General features: G+C 26.9%; 1 protein-coding gene across 1 annotated transcript; it reads right to left on the minus strand.

The window, feature by feature from the left end:
• On the minus strand, positions 1–24,984 carry LOC123298678 (ankyrin repeat and death domain-containing protein 1A-like). The gene is made up of 11 exons (XM_044880770.1): positions 24,775–24,984; positions 17,430–17,528; positions 16,542–16,844; positions 15,844–16,041; positions 12,113–12,211; positions 11,957–12,055; positions 10,418–10,612; positions 7,131–7,383; positions 3,405–3,533; positions 1,331–1,397; positions 1–55 (listed from the first exon to the last, which is right to left on the minus strand). Exons 1-11 carry the CDS (start codon positions 24,967–24,969, stop codon positions 1–3), a joined length of 1,692 nt encoding a protein of 563 aa, XP_044736705.1. The 5' UTR covers positions 24,970–24,984.
• Between the last annotated feature and the right edge of the window lie 1,930 nt (positions 24,985–26,914).

Genomic DNA, 26,914 nt, shown 5'->3' on the forward strand with positions numbered 1-26,914 from the left:
TTAATACGGATTTAATGCTCTATCAAATTTGCTATTCCGAGAAAATACAATATATCTGAAAAGGTATATAAAATAAATAATTATATAAAATTAATTTCAATGAATTGGATAAAAATTAGCTCTGCTTGCGCAAAGTTTAATATCATAGATTATGGTGATGCCTTATAACTAAAAAGAAATCAAATTTTGCACAGCTAGCACCTAGCACCTATAAACAAGTGAAATTTACAAAATTTAAAAAACCTCCGATAAATGCGATTTAAATCTTGTAAACCGATTTTTGGAAACTTAGCTTTAAAATGTTCTCAATCATGTCGGTTCGTACGTTTATTGGCTACGATATCACTGAGAAACACACAGACGTACAGATAAACAGTTTAAACTTATAACATTCCTTCTTAAATCAACATCAAAGTGATGGTCAAAGACATCAGATGAGATGAGAAAAGGATACTTAGAGAGCTATCATTTATAGGACCAATTTTTGGAAATATTTTAATTAAAATTGAAATAATTGAGTTGACTTTGTTCTTTTGAATTATTGTTTTGAATTACCTAATTATTTTACCATTTCACTTTTCGAAATGAATTGAGCCAGGTTTATTTGACCATCGATTTATTTCCATGGTAATTATTTATATATGAATATATGAAAATAATATGTCATGCCTTTCCAAACTGAATCGATTTTGAAGAGCATCGCCAATTTTTTAGTTTTTTGGGGTATGCTGCCCTAAACTGGAACTTGAAATTAAGAACAACCTCCGTTAAATTACCTTTGAAATGAACGAAAACAAATTTAAATCGGTTCATCAGCTTAGACGCTACAATTCCACAGACAGACAAATACACAGGCACATACAGATGGTGGTCAAACTTATAACACCCCGTTTTCTTAGTCCGGGGGTTAAAAAAATCTTCTAAGCATAGTTGATAAATTAAAGTACTAAGAAAGGGGCAAACAATGTACCTTTGATGATTTTCCATAACTTGATATGATTTGCATTCAACTAATCAAGGAATATGACTCTTAAAATTCGAGAATACAAAAAAAGGACGATAAATCTGAAAACGTAAAAAGCAAAGAAATCAGAAATAAATCATACAAAAAATAGATTTGATAGATTTTTTTTATTCTTTCTTAGTTTAGAATGTCACAAAAACATTTTTTTTTTGGCAGAAAATATGTTTTATACAAAAGTTATATAGAAGAAATATAATATATATAATATATAGTTCGAAAAATTTTCATTTTTAAAATCTAATAATTTTTGGTTTCTTTGTAAATTTTGAATTTAGGTTTTATTTCTTATTTTAAATAATACTGCATTGTTTACAAATTTTTTGATTTCCATTATCACTGCAATTATCCTTTTCGACTTTCTTTCGTAAGACTTCTGAAATAGAAAGAAAATATTTGTTTAAGATTTTAGGAAAATAATTTCTCTGGGTTATTTTGATAATGATAAAAAAAGCAAATTTGATGCGATTTTATTGGATTCACACTGAAAAACACTAACTTCATTTATTTCAGCTGCTATGTCTGTTTTTCGGAAGCTATCACTAATTAAAGATTAATTCCGAGACCAGGACTTCACATTCTTGAAACCAATTAGAGCAAGGTTAATTTGAAAAGAATAACCCAAATTTAGTAGGTTTACATACTAGGTTTATCAAAATTCGATAAAATTTGGATGTGACAGAGCAAAATTGAATTTTTTGGATTCTGATGACGTCATAAAGTTAAAAAATTCGATTTTTTTGATAACACAGGCAAATTTAATCCTATCTTAATGGAATATTTTTTTAAACCCACTAATTTTGGGTCAATCTTTTCAATTTTTTGTCCTGTCAATTTTTTGCTAGCTATCACTAATGTGCTTAATTCCTGGACCAGGACTCCGCATTCTTGAAATCTTTTAGAGCTAGGTTAATTTTGAGCACCAATTTGAAAAGTATGACCTAAATTTAGTAGGATTCACATACTTGGTTTGTCAAAATTGGATAAAATTTGGATGTGAGGAAAATTAATTTTGGGTAAGAAATATTGTTCCTAGAAAAAGATTATGATAACGCAAAAATGAAAACTGATTTCGAGTTAAAGTAGCGTAAAGCTAAAAAGTGACTTGAAGCTCCTACACGCATAGCATGAGTTTAGAATTTCATGATAATAAGTAATTTTTCCAGTTATTGTTTGATGAATGACTTTCTTAAAATTTTTAGAATTATTTATTGGAATTTTTGTTTATTTTAAGTTAAGTACGTGTGTACTCTCAAAATTTGAATGACAATTGATTTGGATATTAAATTGCTCAGTCACTTTTATTATTAATAAAAGTATATGATATTGTTTTTCCTTATAATAAATTAGTGAAAAAATTACCATAAAATGACATAATTATTTTGTACTTATGTCATCTTTTTGTGTTTGGAATATTAATAATTATTTTTAGTTCAATCCAGTTTTTAAACTTTAATTTTAGAAGAAATAAAAATAAAAATTTTATTGCTAATAACGGATGAATAATTAATATTAACAACGGAAAACATCGAAATAATAAAACACTATTCTTTATTGAATGTACGAGACTCAAAAAGTGTCGTCAATACTCTGAAAGAAACACTGCATCTTCATGCACATGTGTGATTTTTCAAGATCATAAATATTTCGGAAGATAGAAATAGAAAAGTTATTTGTTGTTATAAATCTGTAACCAACTAATTACGGATTCAAACTTACAACATCTCAATTTTATGTTGGAAATTAATAAATTGAATCGGAAACAATATTTGAACTTATTACATTGACCTACGACTAAGATTACCCATAGGTACCCTTTTATTGAAGGTATATGACAATTATTTCAAAACGGCTGAAAATAAAAAATCTGCTGTCAGAGATGCGGGTAAGAATTTTTTCCTCTAAGTTTCCCATAGTCATGGTTTTTTCTTTAACACTTTCAGGATAGTTGGAAAATTTTTAATTCCGTGGTAACCTTAAAATTGATGAATATTCAACGTAATCAAATAAGCAGATAATTGAATAAAAAATATGAAAATCGTTTTGTCTGACATGAAAAAATAAACGTTTCCATCATCAAATTCCTGGAAAATTACAATATTTGAGATGCCAAACACGGATATTTCCTTCTTTGTAGTAGCTAATAATAAAATTGTTTAAATTTTTTATCAATTTTTTTCTTATTTGATATCGTTCTGAATGAATATAAATCGATTTTACTTTTTCCAGGCCCCGTGAAAACTGCTTAGATGCGACCTTAAAAACGGCTTTTTTAAATTTCCAGTGGTTCTAATATCAACTGACAAATACTACGATTGATTATAAGCCTATCATTACAATATTTAAAATAGGCGGAAGAATTTTTAGAATTAATAAAATGTACCTGCAACGGAAGTTTTATCAATTGCTACAAGACTTTCATACAACTCTTTAATTGGATTGACATCATCGGATAAACCATGCATCCAAATTAATAGCATACGATATCCGTGTTCTTTGTAGCTTGTAGACCCTGCAACAGACAAAAAAATAAAGAATAAAATAAATTTTTATCAAAAATTACCAATAAATGTCACTTTTTAATTTAAAAATAATATTCTTAAATATAATTTCAGGGATATTTCCTGTTTACTTGTGGCAAAATTAATAAAACCTAACTAATAAAACCTGCAGGGTGAAAGTGTTCAATTGTCCTTCGAGAAATCATCTCACGAATATTAATTAATTTTTAAAATAAATTTAATTATTTTTATTTAATAAAATATGCCTGAAACTAAATGTTATTTTTGGATAAACGGAAATTAATAAGCATCAACACGAATTGTTAAGATTGAATCATTGATTTATTTATTGATTTTTCATTAGAAATTGTTTTCCAAATTTCAACTATTTAGAAAAGAGATGTAGTTTATTTCTTCTTAGGATGGCAAGTCAAAGTGGAATTATTTTACATTTTTTCGAATTATTATTATTCCAGAAATGTCTTGTAACATAAAAAATATAAAGAATAATAACAAGAGCGGTAGTTGTAAGTATTAATCAATTAAATTATAATTTATTTTATAAAACGTATCATAAATATTACATTATTATTATTATTTTAAATTATAATAAATTTAACTATAGTTCAACTCAAATTTCAATCACGAAAATTACTCCCCTAAATACTTAGGCATGATTTTTCATTTATGTACAGTTTTCAAATAAGCAACAAGTAATAAATCTTTCTATAGAATTTTTTATGAACAGGTTGATTTTATTCCAATATACGACAATTATTTTGGTTGAAAAAATTTATTGAATCAAAATTGTATAAAAAATTTGTAGTTTAATCACCTTTAATTATGGCCAAATAAATTATATTTTAAAATATACCCGTCGCAAATCTAAATAAAAATTTAGATTATGTTATTAAGAACCTTAATATTTAAAATTTATGTATAACAATCACACTACCGTGGTAGATGTGAACCTAATCCGTGGTAGATGTGAACCTTAAAAGCCAAACATGTAACTTCTTTTAAAAATTACTTTTTGTTTTTGTTTACTTTTAATCATGTATACGATATTTATTTACATCATGGTCTCTCGATTATAATTGATGATTTTTAATATGATACATACAGTGTAAACTAAATATTGACAAATGTCTCGTAATCTTTATAAAAGAGAATTGAAAAAAATACACTCGAACCTGGACTTCTTGGATTCATGTCAAGTGCCCTATATAAATGTCTTTCCCAAAATTTTGTTCATAAATAAATATTTACTTTTTCTAAAAACCGAGAAATTCTAAATATATGTCTATTCACTGTTGGAGCATCAATCCTAGGCTTTGTTGGTTGGGTGGGCTTTTACTAATGAATTTGACATTTAGATGTATCTCTGAACTAATTTGGCATTTATCGCTCTCTCTCTCTTCAAACTCCCTTTTATTATTAGGTTCGATAAGCCGACCAACAGACAGTTGTGGATACCTCAATATAAAGGATATTTCATTAAAATTTTATTTTGATTTACGATAATGCAATAGTTTTCTACCAAGAAATTAAAAATTACCACAAAAAATTATAATCAGAAAAAAATAAGCTTAAATTATAAATGATGCTTAAATTTTCTGATTACAAAAAATTTTACGATTTTATATTACCGAATAGAACTGGTTAATAATTAATTTAAATGAGGTTTTATTAACAATATATTATAAATTAATTTTTTTTTAATGTTTTGATATTAATAAATATTATTAATTGAAATCTAGTAAGCAAAAACAAAATTATTATTTTTAGGGTTCAGTAAAATTTTGTACAAAATTATTATGCAACAAAATTTTTGTTGTAATAAAAAAGTTAATTATTTCGAATAAATTTAAATTAATTGTTTTTTTTTTTTAGATGAAGCAATAAATAACTAAACAACAATTTCAACGTTTTCGATTTGTTCCAGAAAGTTCTGGACTACCACGGATCTAAATCTTTTTTCCTTTCAATATCGTCAGAAAACATCGTGTAAATAAAATCAAGCGAGAATGAATCACTGAAACTCGATTTACGAAACCATTTGTGCGTTTCAGAGGAGTCAAAACTTAAAATTGAATGAACTTGAAAGAATTTGCTTGAGGTGAAATTTATCAATAAAATCTATATAAATGTGACGTCTTTGCATAATTTATAGCTTCACTAGGTTAAAATTTTAAATTTATTGAGTTGACAATATCATACCTATAACTAACTATACACGGTAAGAAATGTGCCTTAGTAAGCGTTTACTACAATGATGGTATGGTATAGAGACACATACTTAAGTATCTATGTAAACATAAGTATCTTATATTGCAGGGCTATCCACCAGAAGTATTTTGGGTATCGCCAAGCAGTATGGACCTGACGTCTATACTGCATTGACTCGTCCGCCATAACTATTGCTTTTCAGTTTCTTCAAAGCAAATTGTAGATATTCCAAAAAATGTTTTCCACGTATTACGAGAACTAACTAGAGAACCGAAGAGAACCTACGAGAACTTGAACAGCCTGAGTGCCGAGTCCGATTAAGAGTTTGTATTTACACTTGACAATGATTTCAATAGGATTCAACTAATAGCTCTAAAGTAAATAAACATTGAATGTCCAATTAGAAAATTAAAAAAAAAAACATTTGTATACCTACAAATTAAAACTCTCCCAAAAAAATTATTAATTATTTGAGAATTTGACCTTCCTTGTCATATCAAATATATTAAAAATTGATTTAATAACAATTGATTTTATTTTTTTTTAAATATAAGCAATTTAATTTCAGAAAAATTTATATTAAATATGAATTGAAGTGATGTGAAAATAATTATAATTTTATCGGTTTAAATATTCTGCAATAACTTAAAATAAAATAAAAATGCCAATTTTGTCATGCTAAGTTTAAAACTTTTATTATTTTGTAAACAATTTTTTATGGGATGGAAAATTTTATTATTTGAACATTATTAATAAAATGATAAATATTTGTTCTTAAGGTCACAAATTTTGTTTTCAAAATGAATTTTTTTATTTTAATATTTCGAAAAGTTGACCATTTTATATATTAAAGAAATTTTAATTTAACTTAAGTATGATTATTAAATTAAATAACTAAATATATTCTTTTTTTACTGAAAATTTTAATGTCGAATTCTTCAATGATTAAGAAAGAAACCTTGGAAAATTTTCAAAAAAACTATAAAATTTGAATTTACGTCAACTATTGTATTAATTAGTTTTATAAAATACTAATTTTGCAAATAATTAACATAAAAATAGGGAAGACATCAAAATGCAAATTTTGTTAAAAAAAATCGTAAACATTTTAATGTAAATTTTGTTTTAATTGATCTATGATGCACTTCGTTATTTGGTTCTCAAAATAAGTACAACAAATTCAAAACATTTCATTTTTCGACCTTGAACCTTTTTAAGAATAAAATGGTGCATTTTTCAATTTAGTGACTTAGACTTCAACTGGGAATGCTTGATAAGATTTTTCATAGCAAAATTTTTTAAAATCAAACTTTTTTAATATCTTACATCATAAAATCGAAAATCGAAATTTGAAAATGGTTATGATAAATTTAATTTACCGGTATATTGATGTTCAATGGCTCGAATTTGTTCATCTGTGAATGCCCAATGTAATGCTAAACGTTTCCATTCACCTGGACCCAATTGTTTATATGCTAATTTCCATAAAATACTTTTTAAGCCTTGTTTACTATCATCTTTTAAATGATTACCATTCTCTTCACAATTATTTGCTGGTATTTTCCATCTTTTTCGTGCGGTATTTAATATTGGTTTTGCTGGGACATCTTTTGTATTACCATTAGTTCCTTCCTGTACCAAAATTTTAAAAATTTGAATTTTATTGAAAATTTTTTGATCCAAGCTAAATGGTAAAATAAAAAAAATTAAGGTATATAAAAAGTTAAAGATGTAGTTTGACCAATAGCTTCCTTAATAAAGTTACTCCATAAAACGTTTGATTTGATCCAACGATCCAACCGAAAATATTACATAAATAGTAGACTTAAAAACTTAGATTATGCGCTAAGAAAAAAACTATTATGTACGCACGTTTCAAAGATATACTTCCTAGTTGTAAGGAAAAATCAGGTTAATTTAATGATTGAATGCAGATTTTCTGTGATATCGTAATATTTGGATCGATTTTAGTCCGTATCTCAAAAACTATTCGACCAGTCATCAAATAAACCTGATTTTTGTACTTTTGGTTAAAATTACCTTATATACTGAGTTTTATCGAAATTGGAGATAAACAAATTTTCTCAATTTTTTGCAATTTTTTGAAGGGAAAAAATCGAGAAAACCGAAAAAAAAATTTTTAGTTTGAAATTTGATGAAACAGTGGATGGGGTAATATTGATCCAAAAAGTATAAAAATCAGGTTAATTTTAATTATTGGACCTATAGAAAGTTACAACGTCAGCGAGTATCATGGGCAAAACTAAATTTTCAAAAAAGTTAGAATTCCCCATCGAAAAATTAAAATTCATAAAAATGTGAACAAAAGGAAGGATAAGCGAGGGCTATAACTTGATAGTCTTTGTTTTTAAAGGAGAAGTTCCCCAGCAAAGCGGCCGGGTATCTATTTTGCTTCATTTTCCTGCATTCTTGATTATAATTTATGCAAATTTATTGATATGAAATCATAATTTTAATAAAAATATGTTAAATGCTTTAGATTCTAATTCTAGATAAATCACCGATTTTATTTAAAGACAATGGATAACAATCTACAATAAATTGCTCTCAATAGATTAAAATATAATCCTGACAAAGATTAAATGTTAAAAAATATTTTTAAAATAAATATTAACAATAATAAAAGGGCAAAATATACTGAAGTTGACAGTAAATATCTTGTCATTCATAAATTATGGATGAACTCACAAAGAATTTTTACCCAGAGAAAAAAATGTTAAGGTCAAACTTTTTTTTTTTCATACATTCGAACTGATTAATAATATTGTTTTGATATTTTATTTATAAACTAGGTAAGATCACATATTATTAGAAAAATTATTCTAAAATTAATCGTTATATAAAATTTATTATGGATTAATAGTTGTAAAGTTGAAGGCTTATATTTATATCCATTTCACTTTTATTCAAAATTTCCGGCAAGTAATTTATCATAAATATTCACTTCATTTCAAGTCAACCTTTTTACTCATGGATTAATAAATACCGGAATATTCTGTCTGTTGGTGAGGTATATAATTTTTTTAAATGCCAAAAATTTATAATCTTTTTTCTATTACTGTAGACATAAATTAGAAGCAAAGAATTGACAACTGACCATTTAGACCGTTAGTTCATAATAAATCGAAATCTCTATTTTTGTCCATTATTTGGAGTATTGAATCCATGTAAGTTTAGTAATAAAGAAAAATAAGTTTTTAGCTGTGGCTTGAGTGACGAAATTATATTTTTCTTTCTTTTCATATTTCAATTTTTGTATTTTAACGTTTCTTATTTGCCTGACGTTTACAGTAAAAATTATAAAAATTGATCAAAAATCGATCCTATTTGAAAATTAGAAAAATTGGATTATATTTCCAACCCTTTTGAATGTTGTTAATTTTTTGCCGTTAGTTTTGCGAAATATGAGGTCAAGTCTCTTAATATATGAAAAATGAAAATCAAAACTTAAGAATTGAATTAATTTCCATTATTTCCATAAATTTGATGATCGAACCCTATTAGAATGAAGGCGAAATGAAAGACAAAAAGAATCATACCAACTTCACCTTTTTATAGGCTAACGGTATAATAGAACATTGTAAATGAGTACATATTCCAACAAATGTAAGTGGCATGTTCACACCCTATCTATGGAATTTGCTGCCCGAGTCTTTGACTATTTTATGTCAATTTATCCAAATTTCCCAATTATGATCAATAGATTCAAAGGTCAAAAATATTTAACAGTTAAAAACAAATAATTATATATATTTAGATATATTTATCAACTACTAATTGCAACGATTCTTTGAACATAGAGTATTTGTTTAGTAAGTGGTCAAAAAATTTGTTTTTACTTCCAAGAAATACTTAAATTATTATTAATATATGTATAATTTTGTAAGAATTCTGCAATAAACTAAAAACACGAAAATTTAATTAATTAACAACAGAAATATTAAATTTTAACCTGGAGCAATTTAAACATTTCCAGATTTGTATTACATTTTTGAAGGTTATCTCTGCACTTGGAAATAGTGCTACTGTATTTCATATATCATAAATGCTCATAAATGTAGATTTTTTTGATTGTAATTTCTAATGCACAAGATTTAATCAAACTGCACCCAAGAAAATAAAATTTTAAATTTTAATTATAGCATAATAAAATTTATTCATATAAAGTTAATAAACAAGCTTTTAATTGATAGACAAGGTCATGATTTTTTATGAATTATTGATTATATCATGAAATAAGTGATCAACGAGCTTTATCACCGATAAAATTCTAAAAGCTTAGCTTCGAAATAACTTATAACACTTTCTCGAAAACCAACTGGCTTTTTTGAAAAATTTGTTTTAAAGACTATAATTTTCTACTATTTTTAAATGACTTTCTAGTGATAGGAATTTTGTTACACCTAAGTAAATTTTTAGGGGAAAGTTAACCGATGTTAGTGTAGATAGAAATACTTTTTTATATTTTGCTTTATGCATACTGTTGGGGTTTTTTAATACATTTTTCTAAGATTCTAAAAATACTGTAGAGTTCCTACAATTCCTATTGCAGATAATTAAAGCCATTCAGGCGTAAGGGAATAATTCAACCATAATGGCGACAGTCACATTAAATTAATGATTTAGGCTAACTCAATCAACTTACGTGAGCTGGATAATCCAATCGGGCCGTTTTAATTATCATATCAACAATAGCCGTAAAACTGCCTCGTGCCGCTATATATAGGGGTGTATTTCCAGTTTGTTCACGTTGCTCTATATCAGCACCAGCCGCTAATAGTAATCGGCATATATCAGTATGACCCATTTCGGCGCCAATATGAATAGCAGACTGTAATCTCTATAAATAGAAATAAACCTGCTGATAAAATTTGCTATACACAAAATAAAGAAACTATTTAGATACTAGAAAGAAAACTTCAAAACTTCATTGATTTAAGAAATATAAGCGATTCAAGGTACGTTTGAAACTGATTTAGGCCTACGGTACATTTTGGAGTTAAATTTTATAAAAGAAAGAAGAGCTTCCACAGGTTCTTGTCGAAGATATTATATTATATCTTCGGACCACTGATATAAAATCAGATATGATCTATTCATTTTTGGCGTCGTAGCTCCAAAACAGAATAACCAATTTTGATAGAAACTGTTCTTAGCTATGATTCAAAAAAAGCATCTCTTTCTAGTTGTTTGCGGTACGGAATTCTTAAATTGCACTTGAAATATAGCTAAAAACACTCTCAATCAAATTATCTTTCAAACGAAAAACAAAAAATCAAAAGTGGTTCATTCGTTTAGGAGTTACGATGCCGCAGACATACACACAGATACACAGACACGTTAAACTTATAACACCCCTCTTTTTAGGATACAATATTAAAGTTAGAGGGTAATTGAACAACAAATACAAAAGTTGTTATGCCAGGCACATTTAAAATAGCGAGCCTGTTCTTCTACATCTTGAAAATTGAAATTTTTTTTGCCTGGAATCTGTCCGGCAACAATTATTTCGTTTTTTTCTGTTGACATTCATAGCGAAAAAGATATTATGATACGATCTTGACACTATAAATCGAATATTCTACATAATTCAAAACAAAAAAATTATGTAATAAAATTTTTTTAATAAAAACAATTATAGTTTTCTTTCCTTTCCTAGAGAGGTAAAACTCGTCTCATATAAATATGAATAAAAAACACTTTGTAGTAATTATTAATTTATTATTTATGAATTTATTGCTGCATGGTAATAATTATCGTTAAATTAATTAATTAACTTGTAATAAAACTTCCTAATTAAATATGCATTTATTTAATTATTATTAATGAATTGAAGAAAAAATTTTTATATTTATTAGGTGTGTAAAAGAGATCAAATTACGTGATTTATCTCGCGTTTTGCTACGATTTTCTTAAGATTATTCGAATCTTACTACTAACCAGTATAAAATGTGAAATTTTACCCACTTTTTGGACCTTAATTTCCTAAATAGAGGAGGTTTATCCTAAGAAAAGTACTTTAAAGAAATCTTAATTTAATCAGTCATATTTTCTCTTCTACATCTTTTGATATGGATTCAAAAACTTTTAGCCTCATTTATGACAGACGCCGCGCTTCAAAAATTCTATTCAATTTGAATTTAATGTTTACATTTTTAGTCTCAAATTTTATACAAGTACTTACATTATTTAAGCAATTCAAATCAGCACCTTTTTCAATTAGTATTTCTACAATTTCCACTTGATTGGCATGGCTGGCAAGATGTAAAGGAGTTTCGCCAGTCTGAAAAAAATTGTAAAATTAAGTTCTACTTTTTACGATTGTTATATAAATACTTACATTACATTGAATATTTAGGGAACTACCATGTTGAATTAAAGTTTCTATAATACCTTTACATCCTAATTTGGCCCCAATATGTAAAGGCGTTAAGCCTTTCTGAAAAATTTAGTGAATAAAGAAATTAGTATTAACTGCTATTCAAAAGTTTCATTCAACTTAATGAAGCTAGAGCTTACATCAGCATTTTGAATTACTCTCTAAAAAATACGTACTAAATATAAATTTGGTGGAAGCGTTGGGAAGAGACATAATATAAATGTTTGAATTAGATACTCGTTATCAGTTATAAGTAACAGTAGAGCAAAATTAAATAAATGCGAACAAAGTTAGTGTTAGTTAGGTCAATAATTACTGCAGAATATTTTTTCTTGTTTTCAAAATTGAAAAATTTATTAATATTAGCAATCATTCAGTTTTTTATTGGCTGACCAAGTCAAAAAAGATGAAATATGAAGCAGATAAAATCTTCAATTTTTTTAATTATTATAACAATATTATTATAAATATTAATTATTTTTCTTAGACTGAATCATATACAAGGCTAACTAGACTGAATATTAATAAAAAATTGTTCTATTATTTCCCAGGATTAAAAATTAACACACAAAGGCTTGTAAAAAAAATTTTATTGTACAATACAATAAAAAAAGGCTTGGTCTATTTATTGTTTATTTAAAAATGTACTAAACAATATTTTTGGAGGCTTTTGGAGTGTTTGTACTTAGAATTACAAATTAATTGAATTTTAAGTATGTTTATTGTAAGACAGAACTTAAGTGGATACCATTGTTTGTGGGAAATATTTAATGTGAATTGAATTCTAAAGCATGGCTGTGATTATTGAACTAGTAGACGCGACATAAAAACAATTTTTTTCGTAAAAAATGAGATAATATTTCTGCAAACAGTTTTTCATTTATAAGAACATTTTTCTAATTTTAATTTATGCTAATTCTCTTACACGTTTTTGATTTTTTAAATAGGGTACTATCGATAGTCAAAAATAAGTTATAAAATTTGAAAAAAGTTAAAATTTATGTAAACATATACTTAAATATTCTGATATCGAGTCATAAAAGCACATTTTTCTTTTAAAATATTAAAATTAAAAATCATAATTTTTAAACTGTATATCACCAAGCCCTGCTGTGATGTCATATCGGTACGAGCCATAGACCATCAGTTAGTTCAGTGTAGACAGCTGGGTATAATATATCCATAGATAAGCAGTATTTTATATTTATTATAATCAGATGTCTATGAATATATCTGCCAAGCTTATTTGTGTTATTTCGTATAATGATACCGATATAACGTCATCAAATTGGATGCCCGCGTTTTTGACAGTTTAAAAAAGGTTCAAAATTGAATTTAAGTTTTAGGCGAGAAAGCGTGTGTATTTTTCCGAAATAAATTTTTGGTGGCTTTTTATTAGCAAAATCAACATTTTGAGGTACTTTTTCAAAAATAGAGGAATACCCTATTATTTATTTGATTAATTTTTCAAATTTGTTAATACATTGAACTTTGGAGAGAAGAGGCTATACAAACTTTGATCTTTGATCATTAACCAAAATATTGGTTTTTCTAATAAATATGAGATCATAAATTTTTAGTAGGAAGACTTATTTGATTTAGGTAAAAATCTAATGCATCATTATTTACTGTTTATAATTAATTAAATATAAAAATAGTAAATTACCATAATCGCACAAAAATTGCTTTGTATTTCATTAAAAAAGAAAATAGGTACTTTTGAAAAAAAAAATTTAATAATATTTACATAATTTTTATGCAAAATATTCATTTATTCAAACAGAATATATTTTGTTAAAAGATTTGTATTATGTTAGAGAAAATGGTTGAATATTGTACTAAATATCAAACAATAGGTCATAACAAAAAAAAAAAACAAAATAGCGGAATTCTTTCAAAAAAGCAGCCTTGCTAAGTCCGTGTAAATTTTATCTGCTCGATAAAGAAATTCAAAACTAAAACGAAGTTAACAAATGGTGTACGAAGTGAGTGAATGCATCTTGGATAGGGTATTATCGTTAGTCAAAAATAAATCATGAAATTTGAAAAAAGTTAAAATTTATGTAAAAATATACTTAAATATTCTGATTTTGAGTCATAAAAGCACTTTTTTTTTTTTTTAAATATTAAAATTAAAAATCGTAATTTTTAAACTGTATATCACGAGAGGTAAAACGCGGGTAAGCTCTGCTGTGATGTCATATCAGTATAAGTCGTAGACCATTAATTAGTTCAGTGTAGACAGCTGGGTATAATGTATACATAGACAATAAGTATTTATATTTATTATAATTAGATGTCTATGAATATATCTGTCAAACTTATTTGTGTTATTTCGTATGGTGATACCCATATTACGTCATCAAATTGGATGCCCGCGTTTTTGACAGTTTAAAAAAGGTTCAAAGGTTAATTTAAGTTTTTGGTAAGAAAGCGTGTGTATTCGTCAAAAATTTCGTCAAGTTGACGTTAAGTTAAATCTGTTCAAAAATACATAAAAAATTTTTACTTGTGTTCAAGTATTCGCACCGTCTGTGAGTTTTATTGGAGGCGTTTCCATGATAACGATACACTTATTTAATTATTGTATTTAAGAATTCTATGGATGCATATATATTTGTATGGATTGAATTTATGACTTACATTGAAATTTTAATATTATTATCTCACAAATTTAAATAAATAATTATGATAATTTACATTTGAAAAATAATATTTGTGCAATTTGATTTCTTATTTTCACAATTTTTAATGCATTAAGTTTAATTAATTAGTGTTTTTCAATAATTTTAATTTGACATTTTCTATGATACTAACATGTAAAGAATTGCAAATAAGTCATAACAGCCTCCTTTATCGACAAAATTTTTCACTGGAAGCGCTGTTATCGATTTTATTGCCCCTACCATGATTACGCACACAACGAATAAATTTACTTATGAGAAGCGATTAAGTTACATTTAAACAAATTATCATTCTTTGTATAAAAAAATTATTCATAATATTTTTGTCCAATTACCTACGTTATGTTTACTTACATAGTCAAAAAAATATTCATAATTTACTACTGCTTTTTTAGGAATGATTTAATTATGACGATTACTTAATAATGATTTTGTTCAATGTTTATTTGATTAACCTCCAATTCAAAGGTCCTATTGATTATTGATCGCCTATTGATAATAACAACTTTTTTTTGGAATTAATGTTTTGAACATTTACGTAGTTTTTTTTGTTAAATGTTAAGTATGACGAATATTTAATTTAATACGTATTAAATGACCAACTAAGCTTCTAATTTATTGAAAATAAGAAATTCTTTACAAATTTTTTGCAAGAACCTTGAAAGATTTTCTTTGTTCAGTTTTCAATTTAAAGAAAAATAAAAGTGTTTCCTTTGTGAGTTATTTTGTATGAATTTCCTTGTATGTAGAGGTAAGCTAGTTCCTAGTTCTTATTCCGGTGCAGAAATAAGTATTTTGGTTGTTGTTATATTCGTGTAATTCTTTGAGATGAGAGGAAATCGATAATTAGGCATAGAAGAAAGTATAATGTTTTTGTAATTTTGGCTATATAATTGCAATCAACAACTTTTCTATTGAAACCATTTTGTCTCCCTAGCCAAAAATTTTCTAGTGCTTCAACAGTTAACAATAAAACTCAAAAATTTGCGCTTTTGTACATTTACCTACCGTATTTTTAGTATCTGGATTCGCTTCATTATCCAACAATAATAATACTAACTCATTAAATTGATGTTCCACAGCAAAGTGCAACGGCGTATTACCATCTTCATCTTGCGCTTCCACACTTGATTCCTGACTTAATAAATATTTGACTACATCAATATGGCCATTTTCACAAGCTGCATGTAAGGGTGTTTTCTTATTCTGAGAAAAGGAATGATATCTTTAATTTCAAATTTATTGCGCCTTCACAGCATTTGTCCTAGTTTTCGATAATTTTGAAATTTTACAAATTTTTTTTTAATTTTCCATAAGGGTTACAAGTTGAAGTCACCCACAAATTTTCATCTCTCTATCTTTTATAGTTTTAGTTTTGCCTTAATTTGATCCTTCACGGAAAAACAATGACGTTTACCAAAAAAATTATTCAAAGAAAATTTTTTTTTTTACGGATAAATTTTATATTTAAACTTTGGTTTTGTCTCAAACGGTTCACCCGAGACCCAATTAACCTATACCAAAATTTTGTTCGTATCATCAATTCTTTTAAGCGTTACAAACTTTTCTCTAAGATTAGTATACCTTGATATATATCTCACAGGGTATAACATGATTGTGGAGTTAAGACTAGAATCAACACTCCCCTAAGACCCAAGTCGTAATCAAAATCGATTTTCCTTTCCAAAGTAAGTTATTGTTCTTACTTTATTACGAAGATCATGTGAGGCACCAAATTCGATTAAACGTTTGACAATTTGAGCAAATCCATTTGCAGCCGCTAAATATAATGCACTTTGTCCACTTAAGTCCACCGCATTGACATCCACTTCTTCTAAGGTTTCCAATAAAAAATTGACTACAGATGATTTGTTACTTTGAGCTGCGCACATAAGTAACGTATTATGTTTTTTATTTAATTCATTCACAGAAGCACCAGCATTTATTAACAATTGAACTGCATCCTTATGGCCACGCCATGCAGCCATATGAATTGGTCTCATACCATACTGCCAACAAAAAATAAAAAAATATCAATTTTTAATCAAATAATGCTAATTAAAACTAAAACTCGGAAATTGATTTTAGCACAAACAAAACTAAATGATTTGTCTTTTGTGGGAAATCTTTTTTTATAAATTTCAAAGAGTAAAACTAACTATTCGTTCTCGATGGATTTTTCATTCAAACAAATCCTCCCAGTCAGTAACCAAACGAGTAAAGTCGATTGTGCTTTATCTCGCATGGCCACTGAGCCCTTTTTTAGTACAATAAAAATTAGTTTTTATTTTAATTTTTAATTTAAAATAAAAAAAGTTTATGCTTATCAAATATGGTGGAAGCGACAGGAAAATTAGGCCATGCTAACCATAACAATGCATTGTCATCCGATTTACATATGCTATTCGTATTTTTCCCAACAAACCCTTTCATTTGATACCTATATCGTGGGAGTGCATAAAATGTAACTAAGCTAACCTAGCCACTTAGGTTGTCATTCAAACTAAACGTGTATACAAAATTTCAGACGAATCACTGATTTAATTAAGTTAAATAAAAGCTTGTAAAAATACCATAAAGTGAACATTTATTACCTTATCTACTACTTCGATATCACATTTAGCGGCGATTAATAATTCCATAATTTCAATATTACCACGGGATGCTGCCCAATGAATTGGGGCTCGTCCATACTGAAAATCAATAATAAATTGAATGTGACTACAAAATAAATGTATGCAATAAATTGAATTAAAAAAATTAGTATTTGACATCTTACATATTTCTTATTAATTGAATAAAATTAATTATAAAAAATATTAGTAAAATAATTAAAATTCATTGTGGTTGTTAAAAACTTTAACTTAATAATAGTGCTAATTAATCTTCATTATAAATTTTTTAATAATTCATGTAAATTTTTTTTGAAAGGATTTACATTCTAAAAATTCCATAAGAAAAATTAAAAACAATGTTTCATTTTCCAGTTTTACAGGCAGATTATAGATGTTGGAATTCATATCTAATCTTATATTTATAAAAAAATCATAATATATCTTTTGTAAATTTAATAGCAATATTCTTTGAAAATAATTTTCATATTTTGTTTGATGGTAGCGGGTTCGATTCCCACCGTCGCAAATTAATTTAATTAATAGTTGTGATGGGCTGGTATAGTGCATGGTATATGCATGAAGGAGGTACACCCAGCCTCTGAAATTGAGGAGCTGATAAATGAAATTATCAGCGGAAAGGTGGTAAAACACATATATGGTATCACAAAGGGCTCTATAGCCTAAGTGTGTCCTTCGTGGACAGCCAATATAACTTAACTTAACCTAACCTTGATCGACAATTAAAGTGACGAATTTATAGAATTTGAGCTCATATTGTGACAAATCTGTAGACAAAAAGAAAAAAATGTTGCATAGTTTTTTGTTTTTAAAAAATTAATATTTTTTGTTTCTAAACTTTTGTTTTCTTATCTCATAGTCATTAAAAATTGGATTTAGTTATTTACTAACTTTAAGTTCGAACAATTTTAGAGTAGGTTCTCAAATTTTAGTCGGCTAATCTTTTCACAATTTGCGTTACATTGTTAAAAGACAAACTAAATCAATTTTTCGATACTTAATCGATAGCTGAATCATATAAATAAATGTAGTTAACTTCGAATTATTGTATAGAACTCTATAAAATGAATATAGACAGAAAGTATCGTAATTTATTTGTAAAAGCTTTGGAGCATTAACCAGTTTTAAAAACCGCATCAATTAAACTTTGTATTCTATAAATTTTCTCTCAAATAAATGAATCTAGAAAGTATATGTATTTATAGGTACTAGGTTTTCAAAAAGTATGGGGAAAAAGACAAAATAGAAGGTAAAAGTTGATAGAAGGTTGGATCGAAAGAGGAAATATGATTCCAGCCTTGAATTTGATTTCGAGATACAAAAGAAAAGGGTAAGAAATGAAGGAACACCTGAAATTAGAATTTTTTTTTTTGAAAATCAAAAAAATTCAGTTTTGTTCATAATTCGTGCGCTTTTAAGGTAGTACGAACACTACCTTTTAAAAACCAAGATAATTTTAAATTTAGAATTAAATTTATTTATACCTTATTTTTAACTTTGATGATGAATTTTGTTATATCTTCATGAATGTAGACGAAAAATATGCATAAATTGATACCTGTCTTGGTTTTCGAAATACCGAAAGCTTAATAATTATAGATTAATATAATATTTTGAAAATTTTCCAGATATCGAAAAATTTTGTCCTTACTTTTCGTATTATATGGTCAAGTTATAACATAATTAAATTTGTGTTCCACTACCGTGCTCATACATCCTTAATTAGTCGTGCACAACGGTTTTTTTTTGGTTTCAATAATTTTTTAAGATTTCAACTATAATTGAAATATATTTTTTTTTTAATTTCCACCGACTATTTTTGGAGAAATTTATGAAAACATATCATTCATCTACTGTTTTACTATAAAAGCCATGTTAAATATGCCTACTTTTGAAGTCATTTATTTATTTAAATAATAAATAAATAGGGGGCTTGTCTACCAGTATAATTTTGAGAATTGATGTAGACTTAGTCCTTCATATATAAAAAATCATACTTTCTTTTTAAAATTGCCATGATGCTCGTATATCCTAAAATCAAGATTTTTCTTCAAAAATTGTTCATTTTCTTTGTAAGGAATCAATTTTTGCTTTCAAATTTTCCTTGCGTTTCTTCTAAAGGAATCTCTATAGAGAAAATACATTAATACAAAAAGACAAACTAAATGTATTATACAAACAGTGTTTTCAAAAAGTATCGAATTTTCTCCTGATTCTAAGAAACGCAAGGAAAGAAGAAATGCTAGGATACTTTTTGAAATCACTGTTTGTATAATAAAGTAAGTTTGCCTTTATATGTTTTAATGTATTTTCTCTTAAGGGATTCCTTTAGTCACAAAACATATCTTCTTCAAACATTTTAGTTTTGTGTAAATATATAGTCTCTTAAAGTTCTTTATTTTAATCAGGGAGTTTTCTTTTGCAATAAAATTTTATACACTGTAGTTGATCTCAGACACATATTTTTTATCATTTAGTTCTTAACATTACAAAATCTCTCTCCTGAGATTAATTTTGATTTTCGTTATTTAATCCTGTCAAAAGCTTACATTAGTATTGCTTACTGGATTAAGTAGAAACTACTTTTCTTATATTTAATTTATTTGCATTGAATTGAATGAAAATGGAATTTATGGGTCTATAACCTGGAAAGACAACGTATTCATTAGAACACAATAAATTTCAAAACAAAGTCATAGAGCTAAGGTAATAGGTTTAAACTGGGTTTCAACAAGCGTTGAATAAATAAATAGATATTGGGAAATCATAGTAACTTACAACAGTATTGTTCAAATGAATAAATGAACTATCTAATAAACAATTTTGAAATAGAATCTTTGCGCTTCTTTATTCCTTCGAATGGTGGGGGGGGGGGGTACAGAGAGACGATCAAGCTTTGGTTTTTTAAACATATCACAACTTTCATTTTGTTTTGAAAGTGTAATCGGCCAGTTATTATGCCTTGCAATAGATCTCATAGCTTCACCGACGCTCAAAAGGCGTGATTGAACATCAATGAATAAGATATAATTATAATTATATCTACCACTTCAGACTAAGAGGAAGGACTTTCCATAAGGACATGAAATGATTTTTTATTTCAAAACAATTTTGAGCGGCTGTTTTACCAATTTTTGTCTAGGATATAAAAATCAGGCTGTTGTGTGCGAAATAAAATATCAGACAATTAGACGCTAGTTTTCATAAATACAGAATATAAGTCCAAGCGGAAAAATACATTAAAGTAAAGAAAATTATTTATTCATTCCTGTAATAAAATCACAAAAACAAACCCCCGTAGGGTATAGAATTAAAAAAAAAATAAAATTCATATGAATTATTATTGTAACGCTATCAATAACGTTAAAAAAAAAAACAGCCAAATAAATAAATAAATAAACACTACTCAGGAAAAATAAACAACCGTTGTTTGTAAATACAGCTGATGAAAATAAATTATCATCAGCGACCGAAGTCTCTCAAATGAATCACAACACGTTACTAGCTCGTACAGGTTATATTTGTTTAGAAATAGCTACATTTATGCACGACTCAATTTTTATGAAAGCTCAATTTTTAATTTTATAGCTGAAGCTGTGGAAAATCGTTAAAAATGATGATGGTATCGAAATTCTTACGATGTCCCCTTGTGCAGATTTTAATATGAAATTGAATACTTAGTAAAAAAGTTCTCCCCACTCTAGAAAAGACTACGGTCGTTCGTCCATTCGCATTATTTCTCGATCCATATTATGAAGATAGCATGTATACGAATTCAAAATTTAGTTAGTAGAAGGCAAGCAACGTAGAGAATGATTATCCATGTCCATTTGTTTGCATGTAGCATTTTTTAGCAAACAATTTTTTAATGTTTTTTATTTCTTTACTGTTTGTTTATTTCAACTTAGCTATTGGTCTAAATTTTATCACTGCTTATTCGTTGGTATTTTATTCAAACACTACAAACCAGAAAAAAAATTTACTTCAGATTCGCCTAATTTTTTATTTACAGAGAGCAATGATGTTCGTAAAAAAAAAAAAAACTTTACTTTCGATTTGATCTGCCAGCACTCACGTTTTGAGCATTTTGCTCATGCTCAATTTAAAACATAAAATACTTATTTCATATTGTATATGTGGTAGAAACTTTTTCTATCTTCATTTTTTGAGAATTTCATCTCATCACGAGAAAGAAAGTGTAAGCAAAAAATATCAACTTCGGAAATATTCGGTTCTGTTCGTCTACTTTCGGTAGTTAAATAAAAGCCGTACTCAGTAAATTAAAAAAAAAACTTTTGATATAAATATGATGAAATAAGCTAAAATGAATTTAATTAATTAGATTATTTTTCTGGTCTGATTGATATTTTCACTCCCAAATTATCAGTTCAATATTAACGTAATCAAACCATTTTTAATAAGCTAGTACGTTAAAAAATTAATTCATATAAAATTATGTAGAGGTTATGATTTAAAAAGTTAAAGAATATAACGGTTGACGCGAGTGCTGACGAGTTAATAAGTTTGATTTCGTTTTTAACCCCCTAACTTACAAAAAGGGGTGCTATAAGTTTGACCGCTACGTGTGTGTGTCTGTCTGTCTGCATGTGGCATCGTAGCTCGTAAACGGATGAACCAACATTGATTTTTTTAGTTTTGTTTCAGATTGTACTTTAAGGAAAAATTCAATTTGATGAAGAGTGTTCTCAGATATGTTTCAAAAGCGAGCTTAGTACTCTGTACCGGCTTTTTTTTTTAAACTTTGTAATTTTCACTTCTATAACTATATACAATAAATTACGATTGTATTTTCCTTTATCGAGCATTTTCGTCACTTGGTTTAGTTTATATATACTTTAATGGGTTCATAATATTGTTGTTTTCCTACTCTATAAAGCCACAGAAACTTTCGCATATTAAACTAATTTGTGTGAACTTGTAAACATTCATATAATATGGGTAGGTATGTTGTTAGTTTGTTTCGATGTTGAAATTGTGTAGCTTTAGAGATATACAAAAAAAAAAACTTGTTGAGTTTATATTTATTCTAATCTTTGTATAAATTTATATTAAATAACAAATCGGGGCCATTAGTAATAATTAAGTATAGACCAGACATCCATTGTTAAGAATCCTTACAAAAAAACACATACGGCCTACTACGATACTAGGCTTTTGTCCGAAATTTGAAAAATTGGCTTATACGGTACATTAATATCTGATTTACACCAAAAAAGTTATTAAAAAAAAAAAACATACTATTTGCAATATGTATTTAGCATTTTCAAAAACCAATTCAAATTTACTTCGAAAACAGTGTAGAGAGTCATGGCCTCTTGAATGAGAGGCTTTTTGTGTATGAAAGTTATAAGCAGTTGTCAGTAACCAATCTTTTTTTGTGTATGATTAATCAATAAATCAAGTAACCTGCTACGTTCTATGTTAAATATGCATCATTAATAGCGTTTGGCAAGGCGTGACGTAACACTTTCTGATTAGTGTTTGGTGTCATGTGAATCCTTATTTTTTATAAAAAATAATATTGTGTTTTAATTATGCTTACTTTAAAAGATAACCATTTCGCTAAATAAAAAAATTTGAAAAATTTTTTTCTGAATTATGGTTTTAGAGATATCAGCTTCACACCAATCAAATTAAAAATTCAATGAACCGATAAAGCCATATTTTTAAATAGAGAGAAAGTACGTTCAAGAAACCCGATTCGAAATTTTTTGATTAAAATACCCTTATAAATTATTTTCATTAAAATTGAATACAAACATTTTTTAAAAAGGCAAGAGGAAATAGATAATAGGAAAAATTCGGTTCATATTTTTTTCTCCTAATTTAACGAACACATTATTTTAAGATAATGCGAACTCGACGATTACCTTCACAAATCTCAAATTTAAAATAAAATGAAGCAGAAACTATTATTTTTGGATCAAAGTTTCCTTAAGCAACGATTTTCATTAAAACTTAATACAAAAAATGCATTCTTTTTAAAAGTTTACCGAAGAAATACGCTCCTTAAGACAATCGAAGACAATTATGGACCTTCAAGAAATGGAAACTACTTAAAACACATGAGTTTGATCATAATTCTAATTAAAAAGATAAAGAATAAAGCAGTTTTCAGAGGTAACTAATTTTGAATTTGCTTGTATCCCTATAACAATCAGTTAATATAAATAACAAATGAATGATTATCTTTATTTTGGGTCAATGATCGAATAACTTTAGGGAAATGAAGAAAGAAAATTCATTTCTTCAAAATATTTGTTCAAACATGTCATGCGAAAGAAAATTGTATTTATTTATTTATACTTTTTGCGTAAATAATTTATGTATAAATACAATTTTTGTTGTGAAATACAAAAATTTTTCCTTTTTTTTTCTTCTCATAAATGTCGATAATAATATTTCCTTTCAAGTTTAATGAACCGTAAAAACATCTTCTATCAAAAAAAAAGGAAACTTTCTCGACCAATTAGATTCTAAATAGAATAAATATCTGAGGTCAAAAAATGTATCCGATTTCAAATATAAGAAGGTCTTCAATTCTAGAAAGAGAATTTAAAAATTTGTTTAGCTTGAGTTTTTTTATTGCAATAAAATAAAAATATAAACTCAGGCCGAAATGGTTAGGATACTAAGTTAAGTGATCCGGGGAAAATTATTTTCCAAGATCCAAGAACCAATTTATGAATGCTGCTCTTTTGAAAATTCGACCTCACTTTCTACGTCCTGGGCACGCTTTAAAAACTTAAGCTCGATATCTCTTTTCGTTTTTGAGTTATCGTGTCCACAGACGGGCAGCCAGACATGTACAAATACGTATAACCGAAAATGGACTAATTAGGTGATTTTATGAACAACTGTACCAAAATTTTGTTCGTGGCATTTTTAAGCGTTACAAACTTGGGACTAAACATAGTATACCTTGATATATTCCATATACATGGTATAAAAATGAGTATCAAAATATCATAGCATAAGAATACAATATAAAGCTTAACATTGAAATAAATTCTTAGAAATGAGTCTAATCAATATTGCAAATATGAAAGTAACCCTGTCTGTCCATCTGTTTGGCTTTCACTGGGAAACATTTGAACCGATTTTGATGAAATTGAAATGGCGATATCTGAAGCTATAGAGATTTCCTTAGGATGAAAGAGAAAAGCGTTTGTTTTGTCTACTTTGTGCTGTCTACTACACTGACTACTTTTATTTTAAAACTTGAGATTATTGAATGAAACTTGATATTAATAAAATTGAACTTGAATTTAATTTATTTACTTACATTATTTCTGGAATCCACATCCACAGGCTGTTTTAAAACTTTCTTAATCCCATCCAAATCACATTTGATCACTGCTTCATGTAATAACAAATCATTTTTTAAAATCACTGTCCTTTGTTCTTGTTCTTCGGGTGTCAAACTTAATGCTCGACTTGTACGTCGTAAATATTGTCGATTAAATTCCAAATGTTCCATTATTATTTTTTTTTATAAAAATTTCTATTTACAAATATATATAGGGTGTGCAAAATAGATTTCTATCAAATACTTTGTGCTTAAAAATTTTGACTAAAGCGAATTAATTACATTTTTTGTGAAATATATTGACTTTGAAATATCCTACCGAATTTTCTCGTGAAAATTCAGCTAAATTATTTTCTAACTAAATTGTTTTTTTTGGATATGTTTATATTTTTTTAAAGGAATAGAATTTTAATAATATTGTAAATATGTACAGTTTTTGATATGATGATTTTTTATCACATTTGAACATGGTTGCAGGTTTTGTTTTTGTCGGTCTGGTCCGGTATTTGGTGCTGCTTGCGTAGGTGGTGCTTGTTACAATGGTTTATATAGACGTCGTACGTCTGGTATGTATGTGGATACACGTACGGATATCCGGTTACAATAAATAATGTATAACTGAAAAAAAAAAAAAAAAAAAATATATAAATATAAATATTAGTTGATATTATTGTATCGGTAGAAAAAAAATAAACAACAAGGTATTTGTTTTGTTTAGTAAATAACTTTTTTAATTTCCTGATAGGAAATTATTGAGCTCACATCGAAAATTCTATGACATCTTTAAGCTTTAAGTTATGTCATTCCTCCGATTGATTTGTCTGCCTACTTGTCAATTAAGACAATTATTTGAATCGAACAGATTTAAAAGAATTGAGGGCTAATAGAGATAAAGAAAACGAAAAAAATTTTATATTATTATATTCGCCTCGAAAATTGAGATTTTAGTGTTTTAAGTCTATGATAAGATGTTCGATGAGACTACATGTTTGAGGAGATTTCGTTTTATTTGATTATATTTTCGTCTACATCATCATTTTACGGAAAATTTTAGAGAGAAGGTTCAAATTCGTAAGGATGGCTCGAATTTCTAGGTTATCTATCATTCATGTACTGGATTATACTATAAGCACAATTGTAGCAATTTTAGACAATAATTTTTTTAACATTTTTTTCAATTACTCATGATTTTTTTGAAGTCCATGTTTTATAAAAATGTAAATACTTGTCATAATCAAAGTGAAAGAAAATAATTTTAGGTCATATGATTTATCATTAAATACCAAAGCCATTACTCTTACTTCTTAAGGTCATTCATAGGCACTATAATAGCTTTTATGTTGTTTGGAATATAATGAAAGTTGTTTATAAATTTACAAAATCTACAAAAGCTTGTAAAAATTATAGGAATTTCTTATTGAATTATCGCAAACATCTCACATTCACTTAGTTTTCAAATTATACCATGGCAAGTAAATTAGTTTGGAAATATTTAACGACTATGAACAGTTTTAAGGTTTAGATTAAGATCAGCTTTTTTTTAAGGTACAGGTAGTAGGTATTTGATGCACTGACTATTACACAAAAGATCTTAGGAGTTGTCAGTTGAATAAAATTAAAAAAGTTTATACAAAAAAAAAATAAAATGAGATTTAGAAGTTCGTTTTTTGGTATTACTGAAACACCCTGTAAAAAGAAAATATATCGAAAATTGTGTCCTTAACAGGAATATCACACGTAATTATTTTCATTATTCCTTCAATATAGATATGGGATATGAAATAACATAAATTTTAACAAACTGCTCCTTCCTTGATCTTAGAAGAATAAATATTTTTTTAATGTAATAAAATTCTACAGGAATACCGTGTGGTTCACATTCAATGCTTCATGTATTTTTCTATCATATAATTTATTTATTAGAATATAGTCTAAATAAATTTTATTTTAATACAAATATGCTTAGCTTTTACACAAAAAATTTACATGTTTTTTTGAGCCATACTGTCTACATGTACAGACTATCTAGAGAAGAGAAATGATAACATGAAAAATTTAATAACCATAATGTTAGTCGACTGTACATTGTACAATGTATTATGTTCAAAATAATATC

This window comes from Chrysoperla carnea, chromosome 4 (assembly GCF_905475395.1).
Source record: "Chrysoperla carnea chromosome 4, inChrCarn1.1, whole genome shotgun sequence".
In the NCBI taxonomy this organism is placed as follows: Eukaryota; Metazoa; Arthropoda; class Insecta; order Neuroptera; family Chrysopidae; genus Chrysoperla; species Chrysoperla carnea.